The sequence below is a fragment of the Cyrtonyx montezumae genome, unplaced genomic scaffold (assembly GCF_038088225.1).
Source record: "Cyrtonyx montezumae isolate F1298 unplaced genomic scaffold, pur_monq_1.0 scaffold_8, whole genome shotgun sequence".
NCBI lineage: Eukaryota > Metazoa > Chordata > Aves > Galliformes > Odontophoridae > Cyrtonyx > Cyrtonyx montezumae.
The window spans coordinates 56,350,082-56,373,471 of record NW_027072089.1 but is presented as its reverse complement, the minus strand read 5'-3'; the positions used below and the strand labels follow the sequence as shown (position 1 = coordinate 56,373,471).

Genomic DNA, 23,390 nt, shown 5'->3' with positions numbered 1-23,390 from the left:
CAAAGCAACATCTGAGAGCATGTGTTATCAACATATCAAGCCTTAAGTTCTAACATCTTATATCATTATCAATGAGAACTGAAATAATTTCAAAGCATGCTCCTTTTCTGCTTCACATGACTCTTCCTCTTGAAAGGGTTTTGGGTGTTTTTTTGTAGAAGGACAAAAAGCTAATTAATTATCAGATAGTAGAAGGTCTCACTGGGACATCTGGGCTGAAAAAAATATATACACTCTGGGAATGATAATGTATTTCCACAGCACTAAGTACAGGATCTTTTTCAGCTCTGTTTTAAAACTGTTCTCAAAATCCATCTCTACAATGCACAATTTAATATAGAAATGAGTATTTTTTCTCTACTTTTGAAATAATAATAAATTTCCTTCACTGAAACCTGATATGCATGTGATTGCTGAGACAAAGACAACAAAGTGTAAAGAAAATCATAGAATTGTAGGGGTTGGAAGGGACCTCTAGAGATCATCTTGTCCAACCCCCCTGCCAAAGTAGCTCCCTAGACCAGGTTGCACAGGTAAAGAGCAAAACAAGTATTCCTCTCCTGTTTGCTGGAGTCTTCCATTTGAATGAGAGCACAACTAGTGCAAACACTCAAGTAAATTTAAAACAAAGGCTATATCAAGTTTTATTTTGCTTACATCACCTTGCTGTAAAGGTGCACTGAAGCTGAAAACAGCCCTGAGGAGTACTGGCAAGAAATGCACTAGACTAGAGAATGGTGAGCAACCACAGAAAATTCTGGTAGTTCTTTCAAGAGAAAACAAAAACAAAAAACCCACACTCCCTACAAAAAGACCACCTTTCACTGCTCCCTACATCTGAATAAAGCCTCCCATGATGTTTGAAATTCGGAATGCCTGATGTAGATGATGTCTTGCTCCATGGTGGTATCAAAGAGCATGTTTACGTGGTAGCTCAGTGCTGTATAGAGACATCGGAACTCAGACTCCAGAAATGAGATAGCTTTACGACAATACTTGTCACACTGACAAGAGCTTGCTGAAATGGTCTGACTTCTGAGCACAAATTAACTAAACTGTTCGTGGTTCTACCAGTAGTTTACTCAGAGGTAAGCCAAGGTCTTTCTTACTGTTTTTAAGACCTACCTCTTTAAAAAAAAATTTTTGTTGTTTTTGTTTTATTCCCCCCCCCAAAAAAAAACCAGCATCATTGATCTTTCTTATTTCCCACAGGGCGCTTTCTGCTTTAAGCTATTCTGATGGAAGAGCAAGAGAATTCCATCTCCAACCAGATTTTAAAATAGAGAAGCACCAACTAGGAACAAAGCACTCACCTGCTGAGTGGTACTAGTAACAATGCCTTGCTGCAACCGATATGCTTGCTCCTGTAGGTATTTTCTGGTCTCATGATTACGAAGCAAGTAGTTTTCTATCTAAAAAAACAAACCTAGATTAGGAAACTGATTTGCCTCTCTACACTGTTACATGCTTTCAACAGTGCCACTGTATCTAACAGGAAAAATTCCTTCAGTGTAATTTTGTTTGTTATCTACAAACCTTATTCTGTGTGTCTCAGTGCTGGATTATCACATTGGCAAGTATCCATTCAGTCAGTAGAGAAATCTCAATAAAAATCTGTGTTTTTGCCAATGTTTTCCAAGTTATTAATCTCTTTTGGAGAATTTAATAACTTTTGACAACAAAAGGAGTAGAAACAGGTCTGAGAAAAACCTAAACGAAATCTGTCCTTAAAGTATTGTTGTAGAGACCATGACAAGAAAGCTAATTCTCTTAGATTCATTTGGCTCACTGCAAAAAAGTGGATTTAAGTGGCAACATAGATTTCAGAGAAGTACGTAACTGATACAGGTGCCTCAGTTCAAAACTTACATTGAGCTAACCAGTCCACAAGTGCTATTCAGAAAAAAGTGATTTCTACCCAAAGCTGCAGGTTACAGCCCACTGCAACTATCCACACTGTAAGTTAGGCGTGCTGTAGAGATTGGCCCATCTGGTGCTGAACCAGAGCCAGGAGCACTCCTGTGCTCAAGCTGCAGTGCACTGATGCTTGCGGGCCTTTCCTGGGATGCCAACAAGTCAGCACACCTTCACTGTGCTCCACAGCACTGTTTGTGTGGTGTTCCCACATGCACAGAATTAGCAGCCCTCACAGCACTACTCCAGAAACTTTCGTCCTTTGTTTGTTTGTTTTGGAATATCTGCCTGATATTGTATAAACAAAGCTTGAACAATACAAGTTTAAACAAGCTGAGGGCAAGTGTTAGCAAGTTTGAAATTAATAAAAGTACTCTCTGAATATAATGCCTAATTAGCATACAGAATTAATGATATTTTTCAGAGATGCATTAATCATTTCAAATACAAAACTATCTACAATTACATTACACAAGATGTAAGAAATACAACCTCCTGCATGATCTAGACTTTTTAAAGCAAAATTTAGAATCATTTATGTGCATCAAAGAAACAGGGACTAACTACCAGCACTTTTCCCTTTGAGAATCTCATTAATAAACATTTTTTTTATTAATAAGTATCATAGCTATTTCTTTTTAATCATAACTCTCTATAATATCTATTCATATGGATTCTATGATCCAACCCTGGTGGAAGGAAAAATACTCATTAAAGACTTGTGAAGCATGTGTTTTCCAGTAGAGCAGGAGGTTTACTTGGAGCTTGAAAAAAATTACTGTATTACAACTCATCTGGGAGTTGTATAGCCCATGCAAGTGGAACAGCTACAGATACTGTCAACATCATCTACATCCAAAAGAACATGGTGCAGTTGTTCATTTATGGCAACACAGTGTGTTAACTTTATAAGTATGATATAAAACAGAGGCAGTAAATGTTTTTATCCTCCCCCAAATTTAAGAGCATTCTTTGTCTTGTATGGTGCTGATGGCATTTTTTATGATAAAGGAGAAAAAATGCCTATCACTAATTCTGTGTACAAATAAATACAAATAACCATCTGATAAAAACCAACAAATTGCAGACTCTCTTTTCCATGCTTAGATGCACAGAAATAAAAAGTCCAGACCACACTGGTTTGGTTATGACTTTTTGATACTATGCCACTGTATTCCACCACACATTGAAACAGAAAGCATTAAAAGCCCTTGCAGCACTCGATTATCACATATATGCCCATGCAAATCAAACATTCAATGAAACTGCTCAAGAATTTGTATTCAGTCATGCACCAAATCACAGTCACTTGAAAAAAAAAAAGATTTTTAATTGCTTTTATTTCTGTAAGTGGTTGACGTGGGCAGTACCTTTTGCAGCGCCTCCTCTGTTTTCTCAGGGTTTGTTTTTAGTGCTTGGGAGGCATCATTCATAGGTATAGGCATGAATCTCAAAGTATAATTCCTAAAGAAAAATTAAAAATATATATTTATTAGTAAAACTCAATCTAATTACTGTATCTCTTTATTGAGAATGAATTAGAAGGGAGAGAGAAGAAGCCTGTCAGTTGAAGGTGCTAAGATAGTATTTTTTACATTTTTAAATGGACTAAATGGAGGCCAGCATTTGCTCCTTCTTCCTGCTCTCACTTTGACACTAAACGTAGGTGAAGATTTCAAGAAACACAAAATGTAGTTAAGTGACCAATGCCCAGTGGCTGTCAACTAAAGACCACATTATTCTTTGTGCCTTTGCCTACAAGTTTGGATTTTTTCGTATACCAAAACAGAACAGAGTTTCAGTACTTACTGGCAATTCAATCAGATCAAAATCTAAATGGAAATGTTCAGTGACAGATAAGACAGTGACCAAGAAATTGGGTTTTAAAAATTCAGCATTTAATAGCTTCTTATGTTTATAATGATTTGAAGACACTTGCTGAATTATTAATAAAAGCTGACAAAACAAGCGTGGCATCTTCACCCTCATCTGTGCAAACAATTACTCCCTACATTTTGCTTATTTGTTTGCAAAATATTTCCATAGCTACATCCATCTGTTGCAATACAAGAATAGAAATAGAGTTTTATCTCAAGTCAAAATTGCATTTAAACTCTAAGAACGTAACTTGCCTAGAATTACACAGTTAAAATGTTATATGCAGTGGTATCACCACACACCCTTAGATTTCAATAAAAGGGTGGAAAAAGAGCAGGAAGTTCTTAAAACCCAGCAGCAAAATTATTCTGCCTATTTTCAATTAGCCTTCTTTTTCTGCGAACACCTCTTCCTCCTCCTTCAGCTGTCTGCAAACATCCTGCTAACCATCTGTTTCTATTCCATTCAGAGCTCCATAAATATGTTCAGTGCCCTCTATTTATGAGCACCTTACAGTTGACAGTTTCAGCTGAGCCTAATTCATTGACTTAACCAGAACCAACTTTCAGTAAATCTAGTAATTCAAGCAGTGGATCACAGAATAGGATCATAGAATATGCCAAGGTGGAAAAGATCCACAGGCACCACCAAGCCCAGCTTCTGGCTCCACACAGGAACACCCAAATTCAAACTCTGTATCTGAGAGCAGTGTCCAAATACTCCTTGAACTGTGTGTTCAAACACAGCTTCAGTGTTCATGGTGTTTAGACCAGTCCTTCATGCTGTCTGCCCAATAAGACCAAGCCCAGTATTACAGCAGAACAGGTATCTGCCTGTAGCCTGCAACATGGATATCTCAAATACTGCAAAACCCCAGTATGCTTCCATTTCCTATTCTACACAAAACGTAACTGTCTGAAGGACAGTGCTCTTTTAACTGCCCCTCCTATTGATTCCTCAGTGATACAACCCAACATTTTACACTGCATGCCTGTGCAAGGCTTCCGTTTCTCTTTCCCAGTGCGAACACACAATGTATGGCATCAGCCACTCGCATGTGCCAGCAAGAGAGCAGCTGTGTGGTACTTTGCTGCCTGCCCAGGTTAGCCCACAACAAATGCCTGAGAGAGGTAATTACAGAACCTGCTGATTGCCTGACTACTACCTGGCAGGTGGGGTATTTATTTAGTTAAAAAGAAACAAAGGCAGACTTCCAAGGATCTCTGCAGCTGTTTGACATTTAATACATCACATTAGTTGAAATCTATAATTGCTAGCTCTCATGCCAGTAATTATATGCTAAATTCAATTTGTCAAAGGCTTAGTGATCTGTCCATCTCCCTCTTGGACTGAAAGGGGGGAAATGAAAGACAAGAGGATTTCATGGACGCACAGTCAGAGAGGTAGAACATTAAAAGGCAATGTTTGAATTTTCCAAAAAGCCCAAGGAAGGCTCCACAGTGGGTTTCCTTTAAAGAGGCTGCAATGTACTGGAAAGCTAGCCTATCTGCATCTAAACATTAGCAGCAATTAGAGACAAAACTGAAGAACTTGATTTCAATTTCAACCATGACAGCAATGTTTAACCTCATGTCTAATTTTTCTGCTCCATTCTTCTTTTTCTTTATATTCTGTTTTTCTCATAATGGAGTACATTTCTCTATCAAATCAATAAACCAGCAACATCATAACAACACACCAATCCTCTCAACAAAACATTGATGCATTTCGAAGAGGCAGTCAGAAATCAGAGAGAATCTCTCAAATTCTTTCTCTTCCTTTCCGTACAGCATATGTTACAACAGTCATACATTTCAACACATGACTTCTCTTGTAGTAACTTCCGCTCCATTCATGACATACACTCACTGCTGCAGAATGAATTTACCCTTTTTATCCTTCTTAACAGCAACAAGATCCAGTAACTGAAGGGATCCTCTGGCATCTGAAAGGGCCTCCAGCAAAACTGGGTAGGGACTTTTTATAAGGGCAGATAGCAACAGGATGAGGGGGGAATGACTTTAAACTGGAAGAGGGTAGGTTTAGACTAGGTATAAGGAAGAAAATCTTTACTGTGAGGAACAGCTTGCCCAGAGAGATTGTGAATGCTCTCTCCCTGGAAGCACTGAAGGCCAGGCTGGATGCGGCTTTGAGCAACCTGGTCTAGAGGGAGATGTCCCTGCCTATAGCAAGGGGGGTGGAACTGCATGAGCTTAAAGGTCCCTTCCAACACAAACCATTCCGTGATTCTAAGACAATGTATTTTGAAAGCTTGGGTTTGTGAATTTCACATTACTGGACTTCATGTCTCCTGAACTGACACCTTTAGAGGACTATAGAAATTCTTTCCAGCACCTCACATCAGCTGGCCAGGATACCCCCCTGGTAACATTGTTATTGGCCAAGGTCTGGAATTTCCTCACAGAACTAATATTTTCACAAACCTTTAAACATATGAAGAAAAGCTGGGAGGAGGAGGGAAAAAAAAGCCAACAACAACAACATTCAGATTACTTAAGCCTGTATTAAAAGTTTGTTACAATCTCTCCCAGTCCTCAGCTTCATCATACTATGAGAACCTAGCTTCCTTCTCTTCTGTGGATCACTATATGATTATTTTTGATAAGAACAAAAACCATAACAACACACTCTCAAACATCTTCAGTATACTTCACTATATTCTGAACAACAGGTTGTTTTTTTTCCTATGGAGTATTTATGGTTTCGTGTATACATATAACATATGGTGGTCCAGGATATTCTGAGTATAGCTTTAAGATGGACTGTTTAAAGGCTAAGTCTTTTCAGCCAGCACTGACAATCAAGATTAAAATTTTGTTGCTTGTGACTCAGGTTGGGTTACTATGAATTATTCTAATTTGAAAATGTCAGCAGAGACATAAGGTGACCTCAGCTTCCAAGCTAAATAAGTGAGAGGTGACCTCAACAAAGTGCAACATAACAAAATTAGATGTAATTTTTTTTTTCATGCCTGGATTACTTGCATTTGCCTTAGGATTTCTCCTTTCTTTTATTTACTTATCCTCATGTCAGACCAGAAGATTTAAGTTGATGCTAACAAGAAACATACATTCTTTTCTACTAGACTTCCTCATAAATGTGCATGCTGTTGCTTTCTGAAAGACAAATGCCTGCAAGCTGACAAATAACCTTTGCAAATTATTATTCACTATTATCAGTGAAATCACTTCAAGATAATTTGCTTAATTATGCACCATTTATATAATTTCCCCCATCAGTGCAATCAAATTCATTTTGAAACAAAGTATATGACAACAGCAGTTGCATAAACCAAATAATTTTATAAGCTTCACGCAGTTATGACTAAGGATGAAGACACTCCCCATATTAGTTGTACAGTTTTAAGACACCTTGTCCAGAAATTAGCAATAGTATATTAGCATCAACATCTAAAGAGACTATTTGTTCCTGTCTGAGAGATTAATGACGTGAAACAACTGCAACTGCTGCTAAATTTAAATGTTATTTTTCCCTCTTAAGTAATAAACACATTAAAAAATATGACGGAGATTGAGCAAGATGAAAGTAATTTATCACCTATCACCTATGGTAACTGCTGCAACTATGAGTGAGCTCAGAGAAGCAAGAGGACCCAGACCACAGAGATTATATTGAACATACTGAACAAGTGTGGTTCCTGAGATCATTAACAATAGTTTCAACTTGCTTAGGGAAAGAGAAAATGTTGATCACAAAGGCATGCTTCAGTAATTTTCTGCTATTATATACAGCTTCTCTCTTTGAGAAGAATGGAATTGAGGCATGCTGTAAGGACGAGAATAAAAAAAAAGGAAAATATTATCAGATGCAGAAATTTGATGTCCAGAGCAGAACTCAATGGTCTTAATGCTGACAAAGGAGTATTCATTAAAGAGACATAGTTTTTTCCCTTTTTTTTTTTTTTTTTTGAAGGAAGTGATGTCACAAATTTTCCTTCAGTCTAAGCACCCCAATACTTAAAATTGAAATCATTCAGCATCTTCATATGATGCTGACTCCAGTGAAGTGCAGCTGCTCCTATCAACCAGGATCTAAGTGCTTGGCCTTCATCAGTCATTCAGTTGCTTAAGAACTTACTTTTCCAGTGCCACAGCTATGTCCTGGAAGCCCTGAGCAGTGATGTTATTCTTGTCCCATATTACAGTTCTGAAAGAAAAAACAAAATAATTAAACAAGTATCACAGTCAGTCCAAACAAATCTATACTGAAATTTTGCATGTTGAAATAACAAAGTTGTATGTCCAAAGCTGCACAGTGGTTGTAACATTTAAAAAAAACTGTCTTTAGTCATTATGCTAGAAGCTTAACATGACTGAAGTGAGGGACAAAGATATTACAAACCTGAGCTCCCCTTTCTTCCAAGAGGACTCTATGCTATATTTTCTACTATTAATATCTGAACATAATATATAAACATGTTTTAGAAAAACTAATATATGCTTTATATATGTTAATAGAAAGATTTGAATATCAAATTTCAACATCAAATCAAACTGATTTTTGCAATCTTTGCACATCCAAGAAAATTGCAGTAAGTTAACAATATCCATTCCAGACAGGTTATATCACTGAAGTTACAAAAAATAAATACAAATTAAAAAAAAATCATGCTGATCATCAAAATTTTCAGGCTGTTCTTCATCCAGGTCTCTACCTGGTCAGTGTACAGTTCCTATGATTCCACATGCAACATAATTAACTGCCAATATATGCCATTAGGTTAGGTGCATAAATTGCAGCTCTTTTAAGCGCACGATTGCAATAAGAATGATAAATTCCACCCCCCCCTTCCCCTAGCTTAGACCACTCAAGCAGACTGCCTGGCAATTTGTGAACACATGTTCAAAGATCTCATTAGCAGTCAGAAGAGACAGTCATCTTGCAGATAAATCTTGCTTGTGCAAGAGCACTAGCTGTAGCTGTTCTTTGAAAAAAAAAACAGAGTTCTGGTGTTCAGAAAACAAATTGTAGATGCTGGATTTCACAGGTAGTAATACCATTCTTGCTACTGCAGAATAACTCCCTTACCCCTTTGTTCTTTGAAGATGGAAAGATGGAGGCAAGGAAGAAGAAGGTAAATTCTACACCTATCCTCCAAAGATCAAAAATTATTAAGGACAAAATTTTTGATACTTCTGTCATTGGAACAAGCATTTATATTTCTACCAGAACATGATTTTATAATATTTTAATCACAGACAATTATCACCATATTATATAGTTTGTTATCACACCACAGACTGTCAGTTATGACAGAGAGCATACCATATCACAATATCAGTCTGCAATCCTGAATGCCCTTAAGGTTTTATTTCTTTAAGAACCAGTGGTCATTTCAGGTTAATACATTCCAGAAACCTTAGTCATGTCTCCATTGTATCCTTAACATTTTGGGAATAGCAAAACAAATGTTTGCTTTTATTCAATTACTTATTTCTGTATCTGAGCAGAACAGCCAGAACCATTTCTTATCCTCCAGGAAACAAACCTTTGAAGGCCAATCACAAAGTGAACTCTTCAGATGAAGAATACACCATGAAAGATTCATCTGCACAGTCCGTTAAGAGGAGGAGTGACTACTGATTTTCCCAGTGATGGTGGCATATTTAGAGGTTCTCAATCGACATTCATGTCGGTTGAAGGTTTACTGCTTGCTAATCACATTCAGGACAGAAGAAAATGTGATCCTCTGACGCCAACAGTGCTAGCTATGTCCTAAAAAACAGTGAAGCTGGCAGGTGGATGAATATGCAGAGGAAAGATGCCAAGGTCCATCAGCACTAAAAGTGGGAGGAGAGGGAAAGGAGGGATGGTCCATGCTGCTACTCATCCTAATTCCACATGTTCTTGATTCTCCTCAAAGTGATAATACAGAAGGTATTGTTTATTTTTTATTTTTCACACAAGTATCAGAAACTTATCTGCTAGTAAGGCCTCCAATAGAAAAGAGAGCTAGAACAGATTTTCTAAGCGCTGGAAGAGAAGTCATTGGAGAGTTTCAAAGCCTGCCTGGAGAAGCCATCTAGCGTTAAAGTTGGCCCTGCTTTGAGGAGGCTGGATTAGATGACATCCAGAGCTCCATACCAACTTAATCTCTCTTAGGCTTGCAGGAAATTTAGAGCTGCCTTGTCATAACTGAAAAATACCATATCTTCAAAGGCATAACAGAAAGGATTGTACTTACGCATTCTTCTGTCAAAACCACATCTCTCTCCCCTGATTTTGAAGTGGATGAGTAAATCAAATACTGCACCTAATACTAAACCATGAAAGCATGGAATATTCTTCAAATCAACTGTAATTTTGCTCCAGATTCAGTTCTGGATGTGTTTTTGTAGAGAGAATCTCCATCTCTTATTGTCTTTTTTTTTGAGAAGTTTTCAAAATGGAGACTGTATTACTTGGCTTTCCCTAGAGTCATCCTGGAGAGAAACAGCTTAAGAATAAGCCAACAACTTCAGCATTATTAAACTACTTTATCTTTTACTGCAAATATGTTTGCCTTACCTGAGCTTTGTGTTTATCTGCAGGGCTTTTGCCAGCATCTTTGCTCCCATATCACCCATGGCATTTCCACTAATATCCACTTTTGTGAGAGAAGTATTGCTGCCCAAAGCATTAATAATTATGGTGACTTCAGTCTTCAGCTTGGAATCTGCGAGGGACAATGACTGCAGAGGCTGTGGAGCATAGAAAAGGCACAGATAACAGCAACTGATAAAGCATGCACATCCAAAAAAGTTTCTCAAATTCTTGGAGATGACACTGAGCATCAAAGAATGATTTCCATGTGTGCTGCACATGCTGTAATGTATGGTAAAGCAGAAGTTGGCAACTTACTGCACAGGTGTCAAAGACACACACAGATTAAGTTGCAATACTCTGAAAAAAACATTAAGAAATAATTACTCTCATTTCCTTCGTCCTGCTAAGTACTGAATATGGTGAGAAGCTGAATAGGGACAAGAAAGCAATAGTCAGCTTCACAAGACAGCCTCTGGTAAGATTTACTTAACAAGCACTCATCCCCACCAGTGAAAAAGGAAAACACCACTGAACTCACTCGTACTGGGAGCTTTACACCAAGGACAAATTAAAGTCTGAGACACCATTAAAACAAAAACAGTTCACTTAATCTGTTTTATCGTTGTTACTTCAACTTTTTTGCATATCTGCATATCTTCCACTAGGGGCACAGAGGGAAGCCAGAGAAAAGTATAAAAGGTCTGAAATTAAAAGCACTAAGAGGACCTACTAACAAGAGTAGGTCAATGGATATTATTCAGAGATGTTCTAACAATTGTGATTGCAAAATCTTTGTGCAGCTTTTTATTTACAAGCATGTTGTTCACCTGAAACAAGTTACAGGGCTCCTGCAAATTATACAATTAGCATTAAGAAAAAATGCTTGTCTTCATAAGTAGTCTTTCTTTCAATCTATGTTTCCAATACTCAAGAGCCTGAGCTTAAGAACTACAGCCTATCCAACACTATGTCTTGTGCATGTACTACAGCTGCTAAAATCATAATTTGCCTTTGCTGATGTAAGAAAACTCCACAAAACATTCTCCTTTGCTCAAGCATGAGCTCATACAGAGAAGCACGCTGTCACTACACACCTACTTCAGCATTTATCAGAGAATGAATTTTAGGAGCCCAGAATCTCCGAATTACTAATATGAGAAAATCAACACCTCATGAGGATGAGTTATGGCACTAAATTAGAAGCCTAAGGCTTGGATTAATGTAAATTAACCAGATAAACTACAGATGCACCTTCCAGGATCCAAGGTGCTTGCATGGTACCTGCTTTACAATGGGATTCTTGCTTCCAGACACTGCTGGATTAGAGTGATAACCAAAAAGCTTTCAACAATAAGAAATGCACTTATAAGTAAGGAAATGCATAAAAATTTGGAGGCACAGCAGGTTTATAATTAAAAAGTCTAAGAGAAACACAAGCCACATGCTGGTTTTATTGTATATTGAAGATATGAAATTACTACATTAATGCCCTTAATTGGTCTTCATGTTCCCCTGTTTTACTACACTGCATACCGTAAAGAACATTAACATCATATTAGAAAGCTATTTTAGAGTTTTTGGCACAAATTTGAGAAGACCTCCTGTGAGAGATTCACAGAAAAGCAGTACCACACAGCACTCAGACACAGACAATGCATTAATTCTGTGAAAGAGAAGTTTCTTCTGCTTCTCCTGTATTGCTTTAGAAAAGGTCATTCTAGTAACTTTGCTGCAAGTGCTCGCTCCCACGTATCAGATTTTCTAAACCTCAAATACATTCTCAGGAAAGGATTTCTCACTTTAATTATTCCAACACTCTTACAAAACAGTACATGGTCTGGAAAGGCTTCTTCACTGTTCAGCAAGGACTGCCTTTTGTACATCATTATTTCTACATAAGAAATACACTTAAGCTCTTTTTGTTTTTAAGCTTGCTATATTGGCAGTGTCTTTAAAGTGGCTGAGTTGCTAACTTTCTTGCATAGCTACTCTTACTGTTTACTGAATGAGCAAGAATAAAAACCTCTGGACTGGTTTAGTGCCCTGAAAGCAAACCATAATTAGAACATAACTGTGATTTAAGTCAAAGGCTGCTAAATACTCAAGAAACTATCCAACATACATAAAATAATAGCAAAAAAAACCCACCCTACAAACGTTCATAATATCCCTCAAAAGGTCAATTCTTCAACGATTAAATATATATTTTCAGAATACATTCAACACAGTAATAGTTCTCTACACCTATGCACAACTGATTACCAATCTGAGTAGCACTAAATCCTGTACCAGCAGCCTAACAACCATTTTTTGCAAGAGAAAGAAACTGCACAGTAAGGACGCAGCTTCAGACATCTCTTGCTCTTCTTATAAGAATGCACTGTTATAGAATGTATAGTACAGCATCTAATTAAATAGAGAAATAATAATAAAAACGAAACAACAAAATATCAAAGCCCAGAAACCTCAATATTACATTTCTGTATGTATTAAATACCTGGGAAATCTTGCTGTTTAAGTTACTAGCGCTGTTTTTAAGTTGTGTAGAATTACATTTGTTTCTAACTGTACTTTTCCAGTCATAAACCCAAGCTATTGATTATGTAAATCATTTTAATCATTACTCATATTAACACAGCAACAGGTCTATTTTAAGCACAGATAAATACAGGAAGAAGCATTTGGTGTATGACTCGGATTACAGTCTCTCACTCCAGCTTTCCACACCAATAATGCACAGTTCCCTGACTGCAGCAGCTAGCAGGCAATAAGCACCGGGCAGCATGTGCTCTGGGCAACACCATTCTCTGCTCTCTCCAATTCCATTGCAAGTTTTAATGCCCTGTGGCATTAAATGCACAGTAATGGTAGAGCAAGGACCACTGCTTTCAGGATTCAAAGCTGAACCAATATAGCTTGAAGCTTAAAATCATTTTCTAAGCATTGTACTATTTCTGTGTGGAGTGATAGCGATATGAGGCAGCTATCTGCAATATATGCTTTTCCCACAGTGCTACAGAGTCTACATCCTCGATTATTTACCTGCTAGGAGATATTTTAGATTGATTTTAGCATCCCATGAGGCAGAAAGAAACAAGATGCCTTCACTAATGAGGATTAACAAGAGACAAGAAAGCGGAGAGACAAAAATGCAGGGTAGTAGCAATAGAATCACATGCTACATCCTCAAGGTTAATGTAGGACAAAGAAAAAAATTCAGAGGGCTGCTCTGAAATTATTTTATTATGTTGGCCCATTATGTCTGGTATGGCAGTAGAGGTTGAACCTTCCCACCAATATTTTGTTACATGTTGTTGCCGTGTGACAGACGACAGCAGAGGTGCAGTGACACAATGGTGTCTGTCATGGAAGTACATATGGAGCAAAGGTGTGTCACTGAATTCCTCCCTGCAGAAAAAATTGCACCCACTGACATTCATTGCCACTTGCTGAACATTTATGAACACCAAAGAGTGGGTCTGAGCACTGTGAAAGTTGAACCGTGTGGGCAAAATTTTCCCAACAATGCCACTGCCATAGCAGCTGTGAAACAGTGGGTCACCTTCACTGTATGCTGTATTCCTAAAGATCTGCACCAGACTCTTGCTTATGACTGGTGAAAATACATAACTAACTGTGTTGAAAAAGTGTTTCATCACTAAGAATTTAGTCTACCAAATAGTGTTAATGTGCTTCTTGTTGCTGTTGCAGTTTCATGGAAATAAAAAGGAGGTATTACATTTGGAGTAACCTACCTATCTTTTTGGTGGATTAATTCTCATTAACATTTTGAAAGCAGGATGAAAATAAAAAGCATGTTTGCCTAGGTAAGCTCAGCAAAGACACTCTGAGTAGAAATTACAGGAGCCTGATTATAGAAAAGGCAGGAAATGAAACAATGCCTTGCATAGCTCAGAAGATGCAAAGAAAAGGAGCACAAAAAATGAAGCTGATGATAAAACAGGAGTAGCATGAAAATCATACACCCAAAATTCAACAACTACTTTTTATACGTCCTGGAGGCTTCAAAATTGGAATGAAGTTTTACTTTTGTGCTTACATATTATGAACAGGATTATCATACAAAAAAAACCCACACATTTGAAAAGAAGGTTTGGGTACTGAAAGGAAGCAGTGTATGTTGAAGAGGTGTTTTAGAACATAGCACATATGGGAAGAAACATTCACCAGCAAGAAAACAAACAGATGAAGGAAACTGGAAAAGAAAAAAAGAAGTAAATTATATTTGCTTATGATTCATCTGATTTAGCCTTAAAGGGTAGTAGTGAAAGACATCAAGGCCCTGAAGCTTGTTCAGAGAAGGGCAGTGAAGCTGGTGAGGGGTCTGGAGTACAAGTCTTATGAAGAGTGGCTGAAGGAGTTGGAATTGTTTCTTTTGAAGAAGAGGGGGCTCAGGGGTGAGTTTATCGCTCTCTATAACCACATGAAGGGAGGTTGCAGTGAGGTGGGAGTCAGCCTCTTCTCCCAGGTAACTAGCAACAGGACTAGAGGGAATGGCCTCAAGTTGTGCCAGGGGAGAGGCAGGTTGGATATTTGGAAATATTTCTTCTCCGAGATAACAGTAAGGCACTGGCTGCCCAGGGAGGTGGCAGAGTTGATGTTCCTGGAGGTGTTCAGGGAACATTTAGATGTTCTACTGAGGGACATGGTTTAGTGGGAAATATTGGTGACAGGTGGTCAGTTGGATCAGACGATCTTAGAGATCTTTTCCAACCTTGGAGATTCTATGATCCTATGAATGATCTACCATGAGATACAAGGAAGAACAGAGAAAGAGGAGATGATATCTGATGAAAGAAGGTGGTCACAATACAAAATTGAAAGGCTATAGTTTGGAACAAGAAGTAATACAGAGTTATAACACACTTTTTAGCAAGAATGACCCTCCATTCTCCTTGTGCACACAAGGATTTACTGCTTTCATTACACTGCTGCCAACTCAGAATTAGCTCTGGTATCCATGTGCGAATCTTCACTGCAACACAGAGACATCCCATATTTAAAGAATGAGGAAGTAAGCAAAGAATTGAGGAAAAAAGCAGTAACTCTAATACCAAGTACAAGGATGTGGGGTGGAGAGAGGGCTGGTTTAACACATCACTTCAAAGTAGTGACAAAAGATGAACACAGAATATGGGTATAATGATCTCATATGGAAGGAGACATTGGAAACCCTACTAAAAATGTTCCACTGAATTGTAGGGTATGGACAGATATAATAGGAGAAAATACGAAAGCAACGTGGACTGTGAACTCGGATGTGGGACAATAAAGACAAAATGTTTATCAGGTGTTAAGAGAACTGGAGCCTACAGTTAGCTGTTTTTGGAGAATGAGGAAAGCAGAGGAGCTTGCATGTTATCTGCAAGGGGCACAAAGGAGAAAGAAAGGACTAGGAATGATGAATAAAGTTTGACAGGCATGAGAGTAAACAGTGGTCAGAAAATAGAGCACTTTATTAACTACCATAAATAAATAAATCCACTATTTAAGGAATATCACCAGCCAGAGAACACTAACATTGTAATATCCTATCAGGACACAAAATTTTTTAAAACTTGTGTGCACATGGCTATATAATATAAACCTAAACCAACTAAGACTAAACACATCCAGCTATATGGAATGAGTTGCTTTTCAACAAGCACAGATCAAAGAAGCATGTACCTACCCCTCTACACATAATTCAAGTTATTGACGGGAAAAAAGTCACCACAAAATGTTGGATGTGTTTGTTTAGGATCTTGATCAAATTTTACACAGCAAATTAACACAACAAAGGAAAACTATTAGAAATAGGCTGTGAAGATACAAATACACACAATGGTAGTAGGCAGAATGATACTCACTGAATCCTCGTCTTGAATCATCTGAACTAAATTATCAAGTACTGGAGTGAGATTTCTGAGGGAAGAAAAGTTAGGAAGATGATGAAATATGCAGCTTCTCCTCATTACTCATTCTCTTGTTATTTAAAAGGAAAAAAAAAACCTTACTTGGATTTCATGTTGTTAAAGTTTTTGCCTAATGCCAAGTGCCTTATCGATCGGTTTTTACTAAGCCAGACTACAAGGGTTGAGAGGTCAGATTCTAGGCCTGTAAAGAATGAGATCAGATTAAGAATTAAAATACATTTTCATGGAAGTCTCAGAGATGGACCAATTATTAAAGCTAAATTCATTCAAGTAATCATATCAGTGTACTATTTCAAAAGAGTTCTAGAGAAGTTTTTTTTATGTCTTTTTCATGAAGATAAATGCATTATTCTAAAACAAGCCTTCTAAATCTCTATCCTAATCAGCCATTGAAGGCATCTCCCAGACAGACAAAAGAAAAATATAGTCCCCTGTCCACAGTCCAGTCACTCAAGAGAAAGTTCCTTGCACTGTGGCAAACTTTGAGCTGTGTACCAACAAGCTATCAAAGCCTGTAGATGTAGAAGTTAACATAACAGGCTATGAATAACATGACTTGAAGTAACAAGCCAAACTTTATTCCATTACAGAGTAAGTAAAATACTTTGCTCAACTACTGTATTCCCAATCTAGTGGTAGATTTGAAAAGTCCACTAGTTGAATTACTAACAACTAGAACCTAGATCCATAGAATGACTTAGAAGTCAAACATCTCTATGTACTTAAAACAATTGATCTCTTTACATAATTTGACACAGTAACTCTTTCCACCTGTCAACTCTGGTTTTCAGCTATGCTGGGAATCTGAAATTTTTGTATTTGGCTGTCAGAGAAGCAAACAAAGCTAGATGAGTTCTTCCCGTTCCACACATCTACAATTAGAGTTTGCAAGATGAGAAAACAGTTGGTATTTCCAGCTAGGAAAAACAGAGTCTATAAACCATCAATTGTCCTAGACTTCTCAAAAAAAAAAAAAAAAAAAAAATCAAGCTCTGAAGCTGATTTACCATTTGCTGCAAATTTTCTTCTTACTTTTTCACAGTTTCACTCCATTTTTGGTCCTCCTTCGTTCACTATACTTTCGTTTCCCATTTAGCTTCTCATCCTCTCTTACTTAAACCCACTTCAAACAAATTATTGTTAATATGATGCTTGCTGCCTTCAGTGCATTGTCATGTTATAGTTATTTCAAACAACATGAACTTCCGAAGGTAGACTTATTCTATTACTATTTCTTATACACTTTATAGCAGTGAGAGTTTTTGAACTGAGACTTTTCCATAACTAATATTGTAAATAATCAGAAAGCAAGCATAACCATCTATGACTGCAATTTGAGCTGAAATAAAAGACATATCTCAGATTTAGGACCTTCATGGCCCTCCACACTCCTGTTCTGTGTACTTACCATTATCTGAAATATCTAGGCTGGTGATATTGCGTATTTCTGCTATGCATCCTTCCAAGACTTGTGCACCTCCCGATCTTAACTAGAGACAAAACATCAACCATTTTTGCAAACTAGTAATGGTTTTGACATCACACAGAAAAGAGTAGCAGAAGTGGAGGTACTACCAGCAGCAGCAACAATAGCAACAGAGATCAAAGACATCAAAATGACTACGCACACATTCCTACTGTTCTCATCCCCATCGTAGACTCTCTCCACTTACACACAAATAAGAGAAACTACTTCCTTACTACTCTGCAGTTACATAGGGAATGATGTAAGTGGTATAGACAATAAGAATTTTTTAGCACTTGTGCTAGGCAGTGACTGCAGGTCTTTGGTGCAGGTTCTCCATGTGAAAGGGTCAGGATATTTCCAGTTTCCAATAAGAAAAAAAGCTTGTCCAAATACACAAGCATGCACCACTGTAATTCTTGGAATTCCATTACAGTCAAGTCTTCCAGCTGGCATCTTGCAAGCTTTGCGTTACAGAAAGCACAAAGACAGGATGGTCAGTTAAAAAATAAGAAACCAAATCAAAATCAATGAAATAATGTTACCCTATCACAGAAAAGAACATTAAAATAATGCAATTGGAAAAGAGTCACAAAGCACCATAAGCAAGAAAAATTATTAAACTACCTTATTCCTTAGATTTAAACCAGGAATAAGAGAGAAAAACAGCAACTATCTGGAAACTATGATTACATTACTAATCTGAAATAGTAAATGAATTTACAAGAAATTTCAAGATTTAGTGGGAAAAATAATGAACTGGCCTAAGATGTCAAGATTTAGGTTTTCACATCTTTGATTCTTAATGTTTACTTACTAATGCTATTGAACTAAACAACAAAACTTATTTTTCAGAAAAGTGAAAACATTTTATTTCTTTCAGCTGCACAATGAAAAACACATTTCACTTTATGATCATGAGCAAGAAAAACAAAATAAGCAGAAGCTTTAGTAAAATTAAACTTTTGCAAAACATTTCCCTATTTCAATTTCATTGCTTCAAAAAACAAACAAAAAAAAGTAAAGCTTTTTCAAACATTAAGCAGCCATTTCACCCCCCGTACGTAAAAAATTATTCCACTTAGTTCTCTTACTTGTCCAAACATCCTGAATCAACCTGTTGACAGTTCTGTGAACAGTCTTTTTAATCATTCTATAAACGAGGCAACCACAAATACTTTCTAGAATTATCTTCCAATAAAGGCTTGAATTGTCAGTTTTTAAAAACTTGTAGATATGTGATTAGTTAACAAATAGTTCAATAACTTGGCCTGAGCATTTTAAGAACAGTGGTGGTTAGAGACAGCATATAAATGCTCGCATCTGGAAGAGTAAGATACAGAATAATAAGATGCCATTCCTCATCTGCATGGAACAAATTCTACATAGTCCTATCCTCTCTAGAAGTGGTCATTCTGGAAATCTGGACTTGAGCTGAAACTGGTGCAGTTTTAACTCATTGCTGTTCCTCTAAGAGCATTTGCAATACTTGCTGGCTGTATGAATGCCAAAATCATTCAGTTTCGCTCTCTGATTCTCTCAGGGTCGCCCACTACAAGACAAGTGTTTCACACAGACTGCCACATCAATTACTGCTGGATATACAGAACTGGCAGATGATACATGGTCTTGTCAAAGTTAAAAATAAAAAGGTCATTTACATAAAAAATATTTTCACTATGTTACAGTTTGTTTTCCACTGCAGCCAAAACTCCAGCGTCTCAGAAATTATATACTTTACCATAAAGGGAATGAAGATTTAGTTCAATAAAAATATTCTAATATTTGTACTAAAATGCCAATGTTAAAAGTTAGTTTCCCTGACAAGAATATTTATTCGTAGATAAAAAGGTAAACACATGGTAAGGACTGGTACTTGTATGGTTATTTGGTATGATACATGTTCTATACTCATAAAAGTATACACATACGCTTCAAGTGTTTAAGCAGAATTTTTTATGAGCAACTGCCAATCTTGTACCGATAACTATATAAAAATATTAAATACACAAATGTTTATTGTGTGCAAAGGTTGATATCTATTTAATCTGAAGGTGATGGTAACTACTTGACTTTTAGGATAAATTTATATATGACTACTACAGTCACAATAAATAAGAGATTAACTGATGGGCTATATGTCAGTGCAGATTGTGACAGTGAAAACAAAACTCTGCAACATCTGTATGACATGTGAGACTACAAAAAAAAGCTTTTATTTAGAAATTGTAGAACAAGTAATTCAGCAATTAAAAAAGCCAAGTGTGTTCAAAGCTAGGAGGTATATGGGATGGAGAAACAAAGCTGTCTACTGATTTACAAATTAAGGTAAAGCATGGAGGGTACTTACACAGTGACCAAGCTAAGGGAAGCAGAAGGGAAAAGAGTGAAATACATCAGTGCTGAGCAGGTAAAAATAAAAATGTAACTTTCATAGTAAAAAAAGAAAATAAAATAAAACAAGCAACCAATATAAAATGATTAAGCCTAGAGTTAATATATCAGAAAATTATGGGAGCAAATTAAAAGTGGTGGTAGAGGGAAGGAACTGAGATTTTTCCTTCCAGAGTTGAGTGCAGCTTGCCTGGCACAGGAAAGGGCAAAGCATCAGCCTTCTGCCCTCCTGACAGCATGTGCTTACAAGGAGCTGGAATTTAGGAGGGGCACAAGCTCCAAGCTGCCCACTGCTCTGGGTGGGGTGCAGCTCCCAGAAGAACAGAGAATGACAGTGCAGGTTTGCAGTACTGAGCCCGTGGCAAGTAATTCCAGCTCCTGGCACAGCAATCCCCTGCTGGAAGCAGAATTTCTTCTTTCCAAAGCATGTAAGAATGGATAAAGCTCAGTGATATGAAAAAAAAGAAAAAAAAATCCAACACTGAGGGAAGGATCTAAGGAAGCATTGTCAGTTTAGAGTGACCTGCTATAGATTGTCTCCCCTGTGCATGTCCCCATTTGTCTTTGGAAACAGATGCCTCTGCCTAGTAAATGCTGAAGCAACTAAACCATGGAGGGGAACTCCTGTCACTCCTGTCAGCTCTGCTCAAGTTGCATGCTAATTGACACTTCCATTACTTATGTGTCTTATTTATTTAAGGTTATGATTACAGGACTTCATTTTTGTTACTTTAATCACTCCTTCCTTTTCCTGTCTCCCTCTGAAAGAAAAATCGTCATTTATCCACTTAGAAGTCAGCGTAACACATTTCTGACTTGAAAGCTTTTCTACTTAGTATTTGTATGTAGTGTCCCTCAAAGTAAAACTACTTTTTAAGAAGTATAAAATAGCAAAACAAACTACAAAATGCAGTCACAATTATTTGTTGTTTTTTTTCCTTCCTAAGGAAATCAATGCACATTCCAAAAAGCAGTCAACCACAAAATTATCAATTGCTGCACCTCACACCATGTTCATCAAATTGCATGCTTCCAATTTAAAGGGAAACCATCACACCTGAAGGCACTTTTGAGACAGCTGCTACAGGAGGTGATGGACTTGGAAAGATCCACCTAACAAGTATGAGGCTTTCTTCACAGTTTAAAAAGGAAAGCTTTGGAAGGCTTGAGCTTCATTTTTGGTAAAAGTGCGGCCCAGTTCTCTATGCAACTTTGCCTCACTAGCCCTCAGGATCTTGGCTGACTTCTTGTCAGAACCTACAGACATACAGGTATCATCCTGCAAGAATGTGGGCAATCCTGTGAAACAAAGTACACAGCAAAGCACAGAGAAGCAAGAAGCAAATCAAGGTCCCTTTTTTTTTTTTTTTCTCTAATTTACTGTTGCAGTATTTAAAGCCATTTGTATAACACTTCTCAAGTTAATGGCACACTTCTATCATTTCTTACAGAAGTTCCCTGATGGCCTGAATTGGTTAATTAATTAATTAAAGCAGAATTTATCCCAAGATTCAAGTGAACCTTCAGGAGAGGGTGCCAGCCTCCAGCAGAGATTTTGAAGGAAGATGTTCAAACTTCACCTTCAGAGTCTGCAGCTTCCTGTGACCCATACCAATGCAGACACCTTGGAAAATCTTGTTGCAGGATGCCCTATAATCAGAGCACCAGAAAGCAGAAGCTGCCAAGCAGTTAACAGCACTCTGACTCAGCATCTACAGTTGCTACTGCAAGGAGCATGACAGCAAGATGCTGCAGGTGCCCTGAATCCCTGTGCTCTTCATTTATGGCACAGCTACACACAGCAAACCATTTTGCTGTAAATTCTTTAACTTCAGCTTTCCCCACAACTTCTGGTGAGAGGTAGAGTGCCTAGCCCAGCAGACTGCATGAGAACTCTAATTCCATATAGTTGCATCTTTTGAACACATCCTGATAAATTATCCTTACCTCACAGCTACTGAGATCTAAAGACACCTCCTTCAGATTGTGATTGCAAGCCAGGCCTAATAAAAGCGCTCTGAAAAAGATCAATATCAGAACCATTTTTTTTTAAAGCAGTTTTACAACAGCATAATCAGTAATTACATGTTAATTCACCTAATAGTGCAAAGAACCATTTCAAAACAAAACCACACCAACTGAGCAGTTCCTTCTTAAAAGAGAATGCAGTACAAACCTGCTGTGCCATACCAAGAACACCCCAGCAACATCAAAAACTTCAGGGATGAAATGCAAATAAGGAATCAGTAAAACTAATTCTACATCAACATTTAATAAGATTCATCAGAGATAATTTTCATCAACATTTGTTTTAAAAGAGCATCAAATGATCACGAAAAAATGGATTTTAATAAAATGCAAGACCCAGCAGTCAGACATTTCAGTAACAAATAGTGCCTGTTAGCACTCAAGTGCTGATTATGTTGAAGTATGTTGACTTATTTCTCCATTTCAAATTTCAAAATGATACTCTCAAACAATGGTACTTTTTTGTCCAAAGAAGTGTAGCAATGAACGATTATAATTTTCATACACCCATCTTCAAAGCCTTACAGAAATTTATTTCCACATACGAAAGTTAGTATTAATATCATGTTTGTATTAACACTGCCAAATCAACAAGTACAATGCTATTTATCTTACAGAAGGAGCAAATACAAGCAGTGTATACCTTCTAGTGTCTTTAGAATAGGGACTGCTATGAATTAGTTATTGAACTGAGAAACAGAAAAGACTTCCTTCCCAAGCTTTATTGCAGTCTAACAGAATTCCAATAACCTATGCACAGCAGTAAAGAAAAAGTGCATTTGACTGAGCTATTTGCCTAAACACTTGCTATGCAAGCAGTGTATAGAAGCTGTGCTAAGAATGCGTGTGCCTCAGGAATATTTTTCATTTAAGTCTATTGTATCTGCTCTGCAGCTACAAATGATCATCAGCCCCTTGCTGTTAACAAAACAAGTACCTAGTAGTTATTTACTTCCTAATCCATTCAAATACAGACTTTGAGAAAGATGTGAAAACTCTGCAACAGTTTTTAGGAATTTTTAGATCATCCTCAACTATATGTCTCTCTCAGAATTGATTTTTATGCAAAGTTAGTCTGATAACATTACAAGTAACTTCCATAATATTTTGAGGCAGTATAAAAAACTCAGAGCACTCATAAAAAGGTCATAGTAAAAACACACACACACACAAAAAAAAAACAACACCTAGAGAGAGACACTGCAGCA

The 23,390-nt window shown here is 37.3% G+C and overlaps 1 protein-coding gene across 3 annotated transcripts in view; it reads right to left on the bottom strand.

Annotated features, from left to right (window-relative positions):
* Positions 1-23,390, bottom strand: part of CARMIL1 (capping protein regulator and myosin 1 linker 1) — a 175,518-nt gene that overhangs the window by 42,915 nt on the left and 109,213 nt on the right. For 2 of the 3 annotated variants that reach the window (XM_065753098.1, XM_065753096.1), the window contains exons 17-24: positions 22,102-22,171; positions 17,704-17,785; positions 16,377-16,476; positions 16,230-16,284; positions 10,342-10,514; positions 7,912-7,980; positions 3,285-3,378; positions 1,314-1,412 (exon numbers count right to left, since the gene is read on the bottom strand). In XM_065753098.1, coding sequence (XP_065609170.1) covers positions 1,314-1,412; positions 3,285-3,378; positions 7,912-7,980; positions 10,342-10,514; positions 16,230-16,284; positions 16,377-16,476; positions 17,704-17,785; positions 22,102-22,171 — 742 coding nt within the window. The remainder of the gene's footprint in view (positions 1-1,313; positions 1,413-3,284; positions 3,379-7,911; positions 7,981-10,341; positions 10,515-16,229; positions 16,285-16,376; positions 16,477-17,703; positions 17,786-22,101; positions 22,172-23,390) is intronic. The other variant, XM_065753097.1, reaches the window with a different exon arrangement.